At 40.6% G+C, this 15,070-nt stretch overlaps 1 protein-coding gene across 2 annotated transcripts in view; it reads left to right on the top strand.

Annotated features, from left to right (window-relative positions):
• xpo1b (exportin 1 (CRM1 homolog, yeast) b) overlaps positions 1-15,070 on the top strand; it is a 37,684-nt gene that overhangs the window by 4,123 nt on the left and 18,491 nt on the right. Inside the window, exons 2-6 of one of the 2 annotated variants that reach the window (XM_034100434.2) lie at positions 1,480-1,611; positions 2,622-2,723; positions 6,621-6,693; positions 7,953-8,014; positions 10,765-10,809. In XM_034100434.2, the coding sequence (XP_033956325.1) occupies positions 1,486-1,611; positions 2,622-2,723; positions 6,621-6,693; positions 7,953-8,014; positions 10,765-10,809 (408 nt within the window). In that variant the 5' untranslated portion in view covers positions 1,480-1,485. Of the gene's footprint in view, positions 1-1,479; positions 1,612-2,621; positions 2,724-6,620; positions 6,694-7,480; positions 7,524-7,952; positions 8,015-10,764; positions 10,810-15,070 lie in introns of those variants that run through there. The other variant, XM_034100435.2, reaches the window with a different exon arrangement.

The raw sequence follows: 15,070 nt of genomic DNA, 5'->3' as shown, positions 1-15,070 counted from the left end.
TACAGTTGTGTTATCTTATGGTTTAAGTAGCCTGTCACAATGCTGCTGAAAATACACGCTAATTCGTAATGCAATAGCATCAATGGGATAAGCAAATAGCCATCGACTGCCTGCTAGCTAGCATTTACCACTTTATAAGGATTAGCTAACGTTGCCTGTCAGAGAAAGTACTGCAACTTAACCTTACTAAATGCATTACTAACCAATGCTCCATATTGCAAGGCTTCATGCGACAATGCAGATGAATAAAACGCTGTAACATTAAATCTGTGCCTCTCCCACCACAGCAGCATCACTCGTGTATCTGTGATGTGAGCGGATGTCAAGTTGATGTCGCTAGGTACTTAGCTTCAGCCAATGTTAACTCAGTGCAATGTAAAGTGTGGGAGAATGTAACTATTGGGACAAACCGTTGGTGGTCTTCCTGTAGTGCTGCCACGAAACAAAGCGTCAACTTCCCCAAACAGTGTTGTTGAATGATAGAATGATGTATGGGCGCCCTCCGTCTCTGGTATCCTAAGTGGGAGTGGCTGTAGTCAGCGGTGAAGTACCACATGTGAACTGTGTGTGCGACACTCAGTTTACAGCTAGAATTAAAGCGTAAAGGCTAGTATTGTTAGCATTTCCTGTGTTTGTGCCGTCTGCACGCTGTTTACGTTGGTCGTGTTATATGTAACGTTGGTAACTGTCAATATAGTTGTAAGATGCATCCATTATTAATTTAGAACCTAGACTGCCTGCCTCTTGTGTTGCGGTTGGTGTTTGGAGGAGTGAACTCCGTCACTTACAGATGTAAACAACGTGACGTCGCCAAGTATATCCGGCACGTGGCTCGGTTAACCTTCTTAATACTGTCGTAGACAACAGTTCCTGATTAGTGGAGCACAGTAGGAGCATTAAACAGCCACTGCCTGCTTATTTACTAAGTTTAAATATACCATCAAAGGACTGCAATTGACTTTTGATTTTGAGAATGGTGTACTGAAACATTTACAACTTAATATTAACCTGTTTTTGGCAAGATAGTGTTTTGCCAGTCTGGTAAAAGCTTTTTTATCACTAATAAAATGACTTGAAGTTTTCATTCTTACAGTAACCGACTAGTATTACCACCCACTGGGTGGATTAATTAACTTAATTTGTGTTTGTAGCTTGAGTCCATACTCCTGGCTGGGGTAGACCAGAGTCCAACAAGTGTCCACAATTTTTTTTGTCAAATTGCAGTTTTTTTCCTCTTAACTCAGTCCAACATAAAAACTGACAAAACATTTCTTTGCTGATCATACTTTTTTATAAGCGACACACTTGTGACACCATGTGCTAAACTTCTTAATGTGACAGCTCACTGTTGAGTCTATCGAGATATATGTTTGTTAGTCAGCTGTTTGGAATTGTTTCTAAACACATGGTTCACATGACTTTGCCTGTTGAATGTGTTCTGTGCACTCATGACCCCTCCCTCTGCTGTCCCTGTTGCAGAGCTCTATGCCAGCAATTATGACAATGTTAGCAGACCATGCAGCACAGCAGCTGCTGGACTTCAACCAGAAATTGGATATCAACCTGCTGGATAACGTGGTGAACTGTATACATCATGGGGTGGGACCACAGGTATGTTGTGAAGCATATACATTTGCCTTATAAACCATCTGACACAAATAATGTTGGTGTGTACTTTTCAAATGTATAATAATGTTTTAAATGAAAGCACAAGTGGTTGATTTTGACAGGCATTATTCTCCTCCGTTGCAAGTTGGCTCTTAACCCACACCTGACCTAAAACACAACCCATGTTAATTTTCCCTTTTTTGTTCTGTTCACATGATGGTTGCAGCACAGACAAGTCTAGAAACGTCTGTTCTGTTTTCTAGGGGCGCTTGCACAAGCATAGTCAGCTTTGCTAATTTGAATCAGAATGAAATCGATACTTTTGGTTCGTTTTCCATTTAGTCTGGGTGTTTAATAATGTAGAAATAAAAGCAGACCAAAGACAATTTATTAATTCTGAGCGTACCGTTCAAAGGAGCATATGTATTAATAATCACAGAAGTTTTTATTATTGGTCAACAATTTGACCGTGTAAACAAGCAAATCAACAAGCGTTGCAAAAGCACTAAGCAAGCAACATGGAGAAGGACGCGCCACAGATAAGTTTGGTGATACTGGCAGTGATCCTGTTTGGCGTTCCAACCAAACCATGTCCTATTTGGCCCAGATATCGAGCAAACATTGAACCTGTGCAGTAGTCTAAGTCAGTCCTCGCCCAATTGTTTTTATCCTGTCGTTCACCTGTCTCCATCTCAACAAATGCATGCACAGGCAGTCCATAATACCTTGCAGTTTGGTTCGTTTTCTGCAATAGGCTTGGATTATGTTCTCACTGCAATCAAATTGCACTAGGGTTTTCTTGTAAGCGGTTTGAGAACACCTTTGGCAAGCAGTGATGATGATTAATGCGTTAAAATCTGTCTTATTTGAACCGCACCAGGAGCTAAGCTGCACCTAAGTTCGAATAAAATGTATTATATATCGGCTTTTGATGGCGCCCTCAAAAACATTGGAAGGTTTCTTCATGGAACCTTGATTATGCATCTAAAGTGTCATTCGTATTTGTATTACAGCAAAGAATGGCACAAGAAGTGTTGACACACCTAAAAGAGCATCCGGATGCCTGGACCAGAGTGGACACCATCCTCGAGTTCTCCCAGAACATGAACACCAAAGTAAGCTCCATTCCAAAAAAAAACCTTGGTGAAAAGGCACTAGCCTGTGCTTTGAGGAAGTGTATCGTATTACAAATGCTTTCTGTAAAATGAAAACAAAACACAACACTAGGCCACAGTGTTTTTTTCTAACCATATTCTTTTAAATTACGTAGAATATGCTTTTGTGGATCTTTGTAATGAAAGCAGCCCTATGCACTGTGTGAGTGCATATTGTGGGTGCACATGGCCCCCAGCAGAAGTGGAATACTATTGGCACCATGCCCTAGCTCTTGAGCTATGCAGGACCTCTGTCCTTCTCATAAAAGGAATTCTGTTGGATCTGAACCTACCAGAGGAACAATTGACTCTTCTTTTGAACTGACCCTGTTGTAATACAATACAATACAACATGAAATAAACCTTTTACAACTGTGCCCTGTTGGGTCTGAACGGGAATGAGCCCACTGTTATTTGACCAATTTCTCTTAACCATTCGATTATATCAGCTATATCTATTTTGGTACCAGTATCCTTTATGGACACTGGTCTATATTTCACTGCACACTCAAGTAGGGGTGTAAATTGAAGCAAGTTTTTGGATATTCATCAGAAAGACATTACACAATAAACATGCTTACATACATACTACTATATCATTTGCATGCCTTATGCATTCGAGCCATAAAATGCAAGACAATTCAAACCCTGTTTTATAGAAGTGAAAAAGGCTTTTAATGTTGCCCTATACTCTTGCTAGGTACTGTAGACATATGAGTTTATCTGCATGGCCAGGGATCAGATGAAGTGCAGGCTGATACTGTAACGCCCTCGTGTTTACAATCTGATTCATTAGGTAAGTGGGGAAAAAGAAAAATAACAGATCTGCGAAGATAGAGCTGCAGGCCATAATGTTTAGTTTGAGTGAACAGCACATCGTCAAGGTCATGGGCTCTCATCAGCTCTGGCAGTTAGACTAACTTGAGATAAAAAAACATCTACACAGATTTAAATCTATATATTATCTTCAGTTAAAATATATTTGATTTTCCAAATGAATAGGCGCAATTAAGCTATTGTCATTAAGATCCCTTTCATCTGTCATTTGACGTTCTCGGGTTTGTGTTGCACTGACACGGCACATGAAGCAAACTGCCTACACGGTGAGCCCAGTGATTTGTTATTCAGACACATTCAGGGATTCACAATAGCATTTACAAAACAAAATGGACTGATATTTAAAGAAAATCAAGCCTATTCCTTAAATCTAATGATAAGGGAAATGGGAATGTAGTGTTAAGGGAATTTAGGTTCCGAGTGTGAAATAAAGTGCAATGCATTCAAGACTTCCTCAAAGTACATGCGTGAAATTTGCCTTTTTGTCATTTTTGCTTGCCTGTAATTGTGCCTTTAACACTGACATCCATTACTAATGTCTAAGTTGATTTATCAACAGTACTGTTTCTAGTTCTACATTTGTAATTTGCCAAGAAATAAGGGCATTAGAGAATAAGAGGAAACAAACGGTAACCACCTCTTGAATTCTGCATTTATCTTGTTTCGTTCATTTTAAAAGTGCGTAATTCCGATTCTATTTTGTATCTACAATAGTTATGATTTATTTTGAACAAAAACAATGTAATGAATTCAAGCTGTGACTATTTGATATTAATCACAATGTTCCATTATGTTTATGGCTTGTAATAGGAAGAAAAGGGGTGTGTCATCCTGTGCATCATGACACAGCTAGGCTTTGACGGCAGGCCTCCACAAGGTCTACCCTTTTTTAAATTCCCTTTGACTGAATTCTGTTCATCCGTTTCTATTGCATCTGTTTCATTGGACAGAGGGAGGGTGCAGGCTGCAGTCAGTAGGCTCCATAGTCAGACAATGTGTTGATGGCTACCTTTCACCTGTAGGGATCATGGCTCTGTTCCCTCCCCCCCTTCTCTTCTTCTACAGCACATCCTCTTCCTCTTCTCCCCACAGTTCTTCAGCCAAGACCCTTTTGTAATGTGCTTTGCCCGCTAAGAAGTCGCTAAGTATTTGACAGTTCCCTGCTGATAACATGTCTCTTTTCTTACCTCTTGTGGTGGTTTGTGCAAAGCGTGGCAGTTAAAGGTGGAACCAAATGTATGCAGCACTTTCGAGTGACACCGGTCAATGGTGTACAGTCAGTGCGCCTGAAAATGAGATTTCACCTTTAATCTTCCAGCACCCATTGTCTGTAAAAAAGCTCTGTAATCCCTCTCTAATAACATCCTATACTACATGTCATTTTATTTTTTTGGAATCATTGTACTCCTCAAACGATGATCCCTACAGTTGAAACAGTCAGTTGAAGTACCGCTAGACCAGAAACTAACTATAAATAAAAATGTTTTCTTTTTTAAGTCTTCATACTTCTCTGTAAAGCAAAAATAAATCCGGGGCATAACCTGTGGTTGGTCTTGCTGTTCCTTATGACACACCAGTTAAAGGGATCTAATTTAGGCTTGCCTCAGACTTGAATCATAATCTATATTTTAGCATTGGGGAAATTAAATCACACATTTTAGGGTTGGGTATCGCTGAGATCATTTTTCGGTTTGAATTCTGCTCATCGATTGTTGTTCTTAAAGGTGGGGTAGGTAATTCACTTCAGAAACACTTTTTGTTGTATTCCATGGAATGCTTTTAACATCCCGATAGCAATGAATAAATTAAATGCTTTGACAATAAATATATAAAAATCTGTGGAAGCTGTAGTACTGTAAAGAGCACGACCAATCATGTGAGCCGGCCCGGCTAAAGTAACTGGATGGCCTACCTGCCTGTCAGCCTTCCACCTGTGCACAAACTTATCTCGTGCTCTCATTGGTCATGTGCGCGTTCGTGTGTGTGTTGGAGGAGGGGCTCTGTGAGGAAGTCTGACAGAAGGGGCAGATTTTTTTTTCGGCTGCGTACTTTCAAATTCTAGCGCACTCGAGCCGGTTTCTCCATTCTTACCTGCCCTACCTTTAAGAGCTTGTTCAGATTCTTGGCATGCTATAGGAGTAATAAAATATAAGATATGATGGAGAAACACCCTTTTATTTTTTTAGCAGATTTAAGCTGCAACAAAAAGTCATTATTTATTTTGATATTTAAAGTTATTTGTATTATTATATGTATAGTTATTATTATTACAATAGTTTGTGTTTGTTTTAGTAACAAACATGAGGTAGATTTATTTTATTAATATCATAATCCCTGTTTTACAGTAGTTTGTGGGCAGTATGACTACAAATAAAGCAATCTGTTCAAATCCTATGTTCGTCAACGGTGTTCACGCAACAAAAAAAACCCTGTGTTTTTTTTTAAAACACTGCATGATGTTTGTGTTATTTCAGGTACCTGTAAAATAATAATACAATCCAGGAGGTCGAGATAAAGTATCTTTGTTTTGTGTAGTCAAACATGCATTCATTATACACTTTAATCTACACATCATATGGTTGACCTTGACCATATTACGCCAAAAAAACACTTGTCGATGCCCAACCCTACATAATGTTTGTAGGCTCAGTACAATTGAAAATAGACCTTGTTATGTCTTTTACACCATTGAACTCCCCCAGGAGCAAACAGAACCAAAGCTGCTTAATGGATTGTTGTATTTTTCTGCTGTCTGGTGTGATGCTGGGAGAAACAGCAGGACTTCTGCAGTGTTCCAGCTTAATGCTGCTTGCAGAGATTTAAAAAAGACAAAGTGAATGTTCTGCGCACTACAAAATCTGCATGATGTGTTTCAGTCCAATTTAATCTAGAATGCAAGTTATTACAGGCTGGTCCACTTCATACTGTTTTTGGTTAGTATTATAAAATGATACAGTGCTTGTTGTTGAGTGTTGATATAATCGCTTTATTCTAATGCTTCTCCCTCCTTGCATGTTACAGTACTATGCTCTTCAGATTCTGGAAACGGTTATCAAAACAAGATGGAAGATTCTTCCCAGGAATCAGTGTGAAGGTAAAAGCTGCTTTTTTTCCTTCTTTCTCACAAGACGTTTTAATTCTGTCAATTGTCCGGTGCCTTTTTAAATGTGGTGACGTGCCGTTTCCAAGTCGAGGAGAGTTCCCCCACTAAGCATGCTGGTTTGTTTTCTGCTTGACCGGATTTCACTGGCCACTGCAAGCAGGGATTGATTCTGTAGCAGCTGCTTTAGAGGAAACCACCAAAACACACAAACACTGATTTTGAAAGCTTTCTGAAGAGGCATCTTTAAAAGTTAAAGCTAACTGTGGTCGCTTACGATGCTTTAAAATCCTAAAACCCCCATGTATACAATTTCTATGTGACAGTATCTTTCAAATGAATGGTATATGTTTTTGTTGTTGTCTTAATGCACCTGTAGGAGTAAGAGAGGCGGATTAAAAGCAATGTCTTTTTTCAAACTACCTCGAGCAGATGCTTATACCTTAGTTGGATGGGGATTTTTCATTAATAAAGATCATATGGGAAATTGTTTACCAGAACATTTCTACTTTTAAACATGTTTACACTTTAATTGTTGTCTAATTGCAAATGTAACAAATCTAAACATCTTTAAAACAAAATGTACTGTCCCTTGTCACACCTGCTGCTTGTACAATAATAATCTAAACACAGAATGGGGTGACACAAAATTGTCTTAAAATAGTTTACAAAACAAACAATACAATTAATTTGATAATCATGTGCAAATCATTTGATTCTGCCTTTTGCTCAAAATTCGTTTTTTCCCATTGACCGAAGACTTCCCTACTTCTGACCGTAGATGCCTGAATTTTGTGGCAAACCCAGTGCAGGGCGTCCGGCAAGTATGTCTTTTCCCCCTTGTGTCAGAGTATTGCTTTGTTTTCGGCTCCGCTCACTACACCCCAGCACATCACTTTCAGAACACAGATACCAGTAACAAATGCGAGGGAGCTGAAAACACATGTTTTTAAGATGCTCTGCTCACATTGACAGTCTTTTAATGTCTATAGAAATCTCTGGGGAAAGCAGTTGCCCTATTGAAGTTCAGTGGCAGTTGCAGCCCACATCTACCATATGTTTACCACTTTGTAAATGAAGGACAACAATGCAAATGTACTGGAACAAGATTGGCCAGATTCCATAGTTATGAACTGCAGACTGTGTTCAGTTACATGCTGCAGGCTGATTGTCATGTCAGGATGTGTTTGGATTTACACATTTCATCGGTGCCTACTCACAGTGTTCTTCTGGTATCTTTGTGTGTTTGCCAGGTATAAAAAAGTATGTTGTTGGTCTCATTATCAAGACTTCATCAGATGCATCAAATGTGGAGGTGAGTACCTTTTTAGAATTCAAATGAAACATTTTTTTTGGTGGGGTAAAATGGGTTCTAAATTAGTATGGAACTTAATTACAACTTTGAAATGAAAATGTCTCTAGGATAAGCCAAAACAAACTGTGAAGCTGACCGTTGAGCGGCCCGACCAAGCAAGCAGGCAGAGAATTCAAATATAACCCGGTGTGGGCATTTATTCATCGCTGTGGTACAGGATACACAGCCTCAATATTGCTGCCCAGGTGAACACAGTCACCAGCCACAAGGATCTCACCCACACTACCAGCCTACACAGACAGGGAAAACAGAGCCTAAATACCTACACACTAATCAGCACAACAAGACACAGGTGAGGGGGGGGGGGGGGGGGACAACACAGGGCACCAGGTGAACACAATCAGGAGTAACAGACATGGGGAAAGGGAAACACTTTTCAAAATAAAAGCACATGTGCAATAGTACAAGGCCCGAAGCCGTCAGTCCACAGTGACGAAGCCATCTTCGTCACATTTCCTCCTTCCTCTCCGAAAGAGAACAGTACCTTATTCCTGCGACACTTGTTGATCTTGGCCATTTTCCTCTCCTCCATGTGTCTCCACTCCGCCCGGTGTTTCTGCTTCCCCTTGTGCTGCATGGTTTCCTCAGAGGGGGGCGTGAAGTCGGAAGGAAGCTTCGATTTCTTCCTCAACTCTTTCTCCCGCTCCTTCGCGATGGCCTCCGTCAGGTTCTCCACGTACGCCGCCTGCAGCGTCTTCATCACCTGCTTCTCCACCTGAGTCTGACCGGCTGACAGGGCCTCTGCATGAGCCTGAGCCCTTATCTCCTGTCGCTGCATGACACGCTCTCTCTCCCGACGGATCTTCTCGGCCATTTTCACCCGCTCCTCCTCCGCTAGAAAAGCATCTTCCTCGTCTTTAAGTTTCTTCTCCTCCTGCAAGCGTATCAGACGAGCCTCATCCGCTAAGCGCCTCTCCTCTTCCTTTCTCAGCTTCTCCTCTTCCTCCCTCTGCAACCTGAGCTGCTCTTCTATCAGGGAAACCTGTTCCTGTATCCGTGAAAACGGCTGCTCCATGTTCCTCAAACGGCACTCCTCCTGCTTGAATCTGGCTGTCTCATACTGCAGGAATGACTTCATAATCTCCCTCAGTTCCTCCATCGTTTTCACCTCCTCACTTGGTCAATCCCACTTCTGACACCAAATGTGAAGCTGACCGTTGAGCGGCCCGACCAAGCAAGCAGGCAGAGGCAGAGAATTCAAATATAACCCGGTGTGGGCATTTATTCATCGCTGTGGTACAGGATACACAGCCTCAATATTGCTGCCCAGGTGAACACAGTCACCAGCCACAAGGATCTCACCCACACTACCAGCCTACACAGACAGGGAAAACAGAGCCTAAATACCTACACACTAATCAGCACAACAAGACACAGGTGAGGGGGGGGGGGAGGAGACAACACAGGGCACCAGGTGAACACAATCAGGAGTAACAGACATGGGGAAAGGGAAACACTTTTCAAAATAAAAGCACATGTGCAATAGTACAAGGCCCGAAGCCGTCAGTGCACAAACAGAAAAGTATTGGTGAATTAAAGTAAAAGGTTTAACAAAAAAAATCTAAAAGTTGTTGACCAATCACACCAGAGCCGGCCAGCTAACCAATCAGAGCAGACTGGGCTCTGGTTTCAGACAGAGGGTGAACAGAGGTGCTGCAGCCCAGACAGTATGAGAAAAATAAAGAGCTTTTTGAACATTAAAGCATGGAGACATGTCACAGTAGGGACACAACATACATATGAACTTGAAAATAAGCAAAATATGGTACCTTTTTTAAATAGTAAAGTTGTGGTGAAATACATTTCTTTGAGATGTAGTGAGCAAATGTCTAAATAAATGAGAACATTATTTAGGAAGTGTTTAACCTACACTGACACTAACCTCGCAGCATGTGGCTCTCTGCTGTTCTAAACATAAATGCTCTGCAGCTGTGTGAATCAACTCAAGTGAAAAGCACTGATTGGGTTTAAAAAGTGTATCCCTTCTTCTGGATTATGGTCACTCATTAATGAGCAGCACACCTGAAAGCATGCATCTCTCACATGAGAGCTTTCTGAGCAAACTGTATGATCATCACATGGGGAGCAGGAAGCATGTTGGGTAATGTGTGTAGGGAGTTTCAAAACCTTACCTAACCTAAGTTATGTTGTAATAAATCAATATTTTTCCCATAAGTGCCTTAGATTAAAGACAAATAAATAGCTATTCAAAATGATTGTCAAACTACTCAGGAATGTAAAAAACAGAAGAAAGTGAAACCGAAACTAAACTGGAATTTAAAAGAGATATAGTGGATGAATACACGTTTGCTTTTAACTACAGCTTAGTTTAGTGAATAAGGGTCAGGTTTGATGATGGCAAGGTTTGAAAAAAGCCTCATCCTGACACACCAACACCTGGCTTTTATTTTGTATTACTAACCGCATGCTGAGAAAGCACATAAAGCCCAAGTGGTAACATGATATATCTACTTTTGAACTTCAAAATAAAACGTTTGACTTTTAATCACGTTGTTGTCTTTTATCCCTACCACCTTTTTTAAATGCATCGCTATGTGATTTTTGACTGTATTACATTTTAACATCTGATAAATTGTTAAATGCTGTGATGACATCATGGAGCAATTGTGATGTAAAAATGAGATCGTCGGACATTATTTAATTATCCCATGTTTATTTGTATTTTTCAGAAAGAAAAGGTGTACATTGGAAAGCTGAACATGATCCTTGTTCAGGTAAGTCTTTATTGCCAATGTCATAATGCAAACAAAATGCCAAAATCACATAGTTGTAGCACTGGATCTGTGTCAGATCAACATGCGTTCATGTGCCGGCATTCCGCCTTATTGGCTTACCCCCTTCACAGATGAGCTGAGGGAGAAGTTCAAAGGTTTTTATTTTTGGTAAGGATAAGCCAGTTTGTCAACCTTTTGTTACTATAATTGCGAGGACCATATTTCCAAATATTTGAGTAAAAAACGTAATACAACAAAAGAATGGCAAGAAATAAACTGGGTTGTACATGTATTATGCCGTTATGAATCCAAATAAATGTGTTCAGATAAAAATGTCACTTTTTGGTTTTATAAATCCTTTTTGTGTGACTAAATAATGTTAGCTTGCTAACTCGCTTAACACGCTTTTCTCTACCTGGTGGTGTGATCGTAAAACGTTATAGCTTATTGAAATTATGTATTTTCATTTTTCACTTTTATTGAAATCCTTGAGCACTCTGGCCTAGAAATAACTAGCATCGTAAATTACCCAAAATAGTTATTTATTCTCAACTATTTGGAAGTACCTCTGAGGCCCACGAGTGGACCACGCCCTACTGTACCGTGCTCTGTTAAAGGTCCCATGTCATGGCCATTTCTACTGATCATAATTCCATTGTTGAGGTCTACTAAAATAGATTTATACTGTGCAATTTTCCAAAATCACATTGGTTTCTCATACAGCATCTCTGTAAAGTATGTGTATTCACCGGTATTCACTCTCTGTCCTAAACGGCTTGTTGGAGCTCCTGCCCCCCCCCTCCCTGTGAGATACCTTGTTTGTTTTAAACATCATAAATACACCGTACCCGAATCTCCCGCTGGTCCAAACAAAGTAGGAACGGCATCGTTCTTCAGTGCCCTACGCTGTACATATCCGGCATGAATCGCTGAAAGGTTTGGGAAGCTTTGTTTCGTGAAAGGCTGGCAGAGGGTGCGGCCATAGCTCTGGGCGTGGCTACTGGGTATACCAACGTAGCGATACCCAGGAAGTAAATGAGAGATCTCCAACGAGGCGTTCTGGGGAGGTCTTTTCTGTGTTAGAGTTTTACTCACTACAGGGTGTACTTTGAGGGTTTGTGGCTCTGCAGACCGTTTACATGCATAAAAACCTTCATAACACACAAGGGGACGGGTAATAACCGGAAAAGCATGACATGGGACCTTTAAAACACCAAAATGTTTTCCTAACACCACAGTGTTGCAACCAAGAACAATACTCAACAATATATTAACTCTGGTCCTACTGGAGAAGAAAATACATGTATTTAGCTAAAAACAACAAGGTAGTTGCTTGCTACTGGAAATCCCTGAGTCAAGGAGGTCGGTTAATTCTCTTTTCACAGTGGTTACTGAATGTTCGGCAGAATGTAAACGATTATATATGTATAAATAATGAATGATAGAAAACGGCTGAAGCCTTTTGCCTTAGAATACTTAAGGCAAACTAAAAGCTCTAAATGAGTGAGTTCATGATAATGTCATTGGTGTGGATTATGGATTAATGGCTCATCTTTAGCCATAGTGAGAAATCTGATGATTATCGTGGAAAAACATATTAGTCTATACACCACATAGTTTTTTAGCAATCTGTATGTGTAACACAACACTGTACGTACGGTTCATAAAACAAAGTAATGGACGCTGACAGTCTGTTGTTTGAGCATCTTACTGCTGCCTCAATTCTCCCCTCATCTTTTGCAAGGATACTTTTAACCTCAAGATGTCACAATTAATCTAGTCTGACTTTTCCAGGTCAGCTCAGCTAAAATTGCATATTAATTCTCTTTGAATGTCTCAGGCCATGCAGCGGATGTTTATAAATTGTAGCTGTAGCTTCGTGATCGAAAAGAGGATCACAACAAATGGAGAATCAACAGTGTATTATGTTTAAATAACATACACATACATTTCAGTGCATTCTACTCATCTGTGTCCACACTGGATTCTATATCTGTGTGTGTGTGTGTGTGTGTGTGTGTGTGTGTGTGTGTGTGTGTGTGTGTGTGTGTGTGTGTGTGTGTGTGTGTGTGTGTGTGTGTGTGTGTGTGTGTGTGTGTGTGTGTGTGTGTGTGTGTGTGTGTGTGTGTGTGTGTGTGTGTGTGTGTGTGTGTGTGTGTGTGTGTGTGTGTGTGTGTGTGTGTGTGTGTGTGTGTGTGTGTGTGTGTGTGTGTGTGTGTGTGTGTGTGTGTGTGTGTGTGTGTGTGTGTGTGTGTGTGTGTGTGTGTGTGTGTGTGTGTGTGTGTGTGTGTGTGGCCACACATAGACTATACTTGGGCGGGCCGCCCAGGTATATTAAGGGCCGCCCAGGTATATTTCGCGACCCATTTAGGTTTTTTTTTTTTTATATAATTTTTTTTTTTATTCGTCCACGACGCCATCTGCGATCGATTAACTTGTGGACAATGATCCCTCGCTCTCTTGCTCTGATCTTGCCTCCTTCTGGCCTGTTAAGTGGCCTGCCTCACACAGGGTGACTGGCTGTCCACATGATGTGGCCTGCCAACATGGCCACTGTCATACAGATCATAAATCAAAGCCCTTGATTGGTCTCTGTGTGTCATTCAAGCTTGGGATAACCTCAGCTCAGGTGAGGTAAAGGACTCTCTGAGTGTTTAGAAAGTTAACTTAGTCTAAGTTCTCAGTGGGTCTCAAACGGTGTGGTCACCATTTATGTAAACACATATTTCCATTTGAGAGGGTAGTGATTGGTCTAATGCAGTGGTTCCCAACCTGTAAGGCAATACATGATTGTCACTAAAGCCTTGTCTCTACATTACAATAAAATATAAAAAAGAATTGATTAATTAATTTTAATAAAAATTCAAGTTAGTATTAAAGGCATAAAAAGAAAGAAATGTATAATTTTTATTTGGGGGGGCTCTTGGGAAAAAAGGTTGGGAACCCCTGGTCTAATGGATAGTGAGATGGGCTGAAGATCGGAAGGCTGTGAGTTCAAATCCCGCCAGGAACACCACCACTAGTGTGCCCTTGAGTAAGGCACTTAGCCCTTATTTACTCCAGGGAGAATGTCCCTGTAATCAGTCATTATAAGTCGCTTTGGATAAAAGCGTCAGCTAAATGAAATGTAATGTGATTAGTAAAATATGCATGAATAAATAAATAAAAAGTTAACTAGGTGAAAAAAGGTAAGATACACTTTTAAAACTTGTTGAGAGAAAACTAGTCTTTGCTGCTGCCTCAAAGAGGAGCGGGGGGGAGAGGAGGGAGACAGGAGAGGCTGATTCAGGAGCACAGACAAACTCACAACTATAAATGAACCAAAAATAAATTAATAAACAAGTTTCAGTGTTTTTTTCATATTGGAAATGGTATTGGTTATGGCCATGATTTTATGATTATTGAAATGTATACAGTTCTGTTTAATATAGGTGTTTCCATAGATCTAGTCTCTTTATTTTCCACTTAAAATGCACCAGATTGATGCATTTAACTCCAAAATAAAAAATAAAATCTTACCGGGGGGCATGCCCCTGGACCCCCTAGAGGATTTGAGGTCGACCCCCACTAAAAATCACATGGATAGGTTCCTAAATACATTTATTTTTTTAAATAGTAACCCATTTCCATATGTTCATGTGTGGGTAGTAGATTTAAACTATAGGGCTATCATTATGGGCCCTGCCTGTACCTGTTCGCTCTGCCATCGCGTGAAGGGTCTGCTAACAAGCGACCAACAGAAAGGTTAATGTTAAAGAGCCTGTGACACGGTTTTCCCCCATCATCCAAACCCATCAATTTGAGTACATATTGTCCCCTTGAAAACCGTTACTGAACTGATTTTGGATATTTGTACTTTGATAACCATTAATCTGCCTTCAATGTTGACAATTTTCTGGATCTTCTCGCGGATTCTTCAAGTCATTGCGGGCACAGCGCTCCAGCTGCACCGTCCAGGATCCCAGCATCTGCATGTAAACCTTTATATATATACAGTCAGATGTAAACGCACGACGGCGCACACAACAGCAAGCTCAGACAGCGATGACAGGTTAATGTTGAACGTGTCTGAGAGCTCATATGAGGCTGAAGGATCGGTTTATGTTGTATCTGTTAGAAGTTTAGGAATGAGGTGGGTCAATATGGGCGATCATATGGTCATGTAGCCAGTGGTGGAATGGGACTAAAAATCATCCCGGGACTCTCGACCGGCCCACTTCGGTAACGCTAGTAAATTGTCAACGGGGGGAGCGGGGGATGT

This window comes from Pseudochaenichthys georgianus, chromosome 15 (assembly GCF_902827115.2).
Source record: "Pseudochaenichthys georgianus chromosome 15, fPseGeo1.2, whole genome shotgun sequence".
Taxonomy (NCBI): Eukaryota; Metazoa; Chordata; class Actinopteri; order Perciformes; family Channichthyidae; genus Pseudochaenichthys; species Pseudochaenichthys georgianus.
Note: the sequence above shows the minus strand (reverse complement) of the source record. Positions and strands in the feature narration are given on the sequence as shown.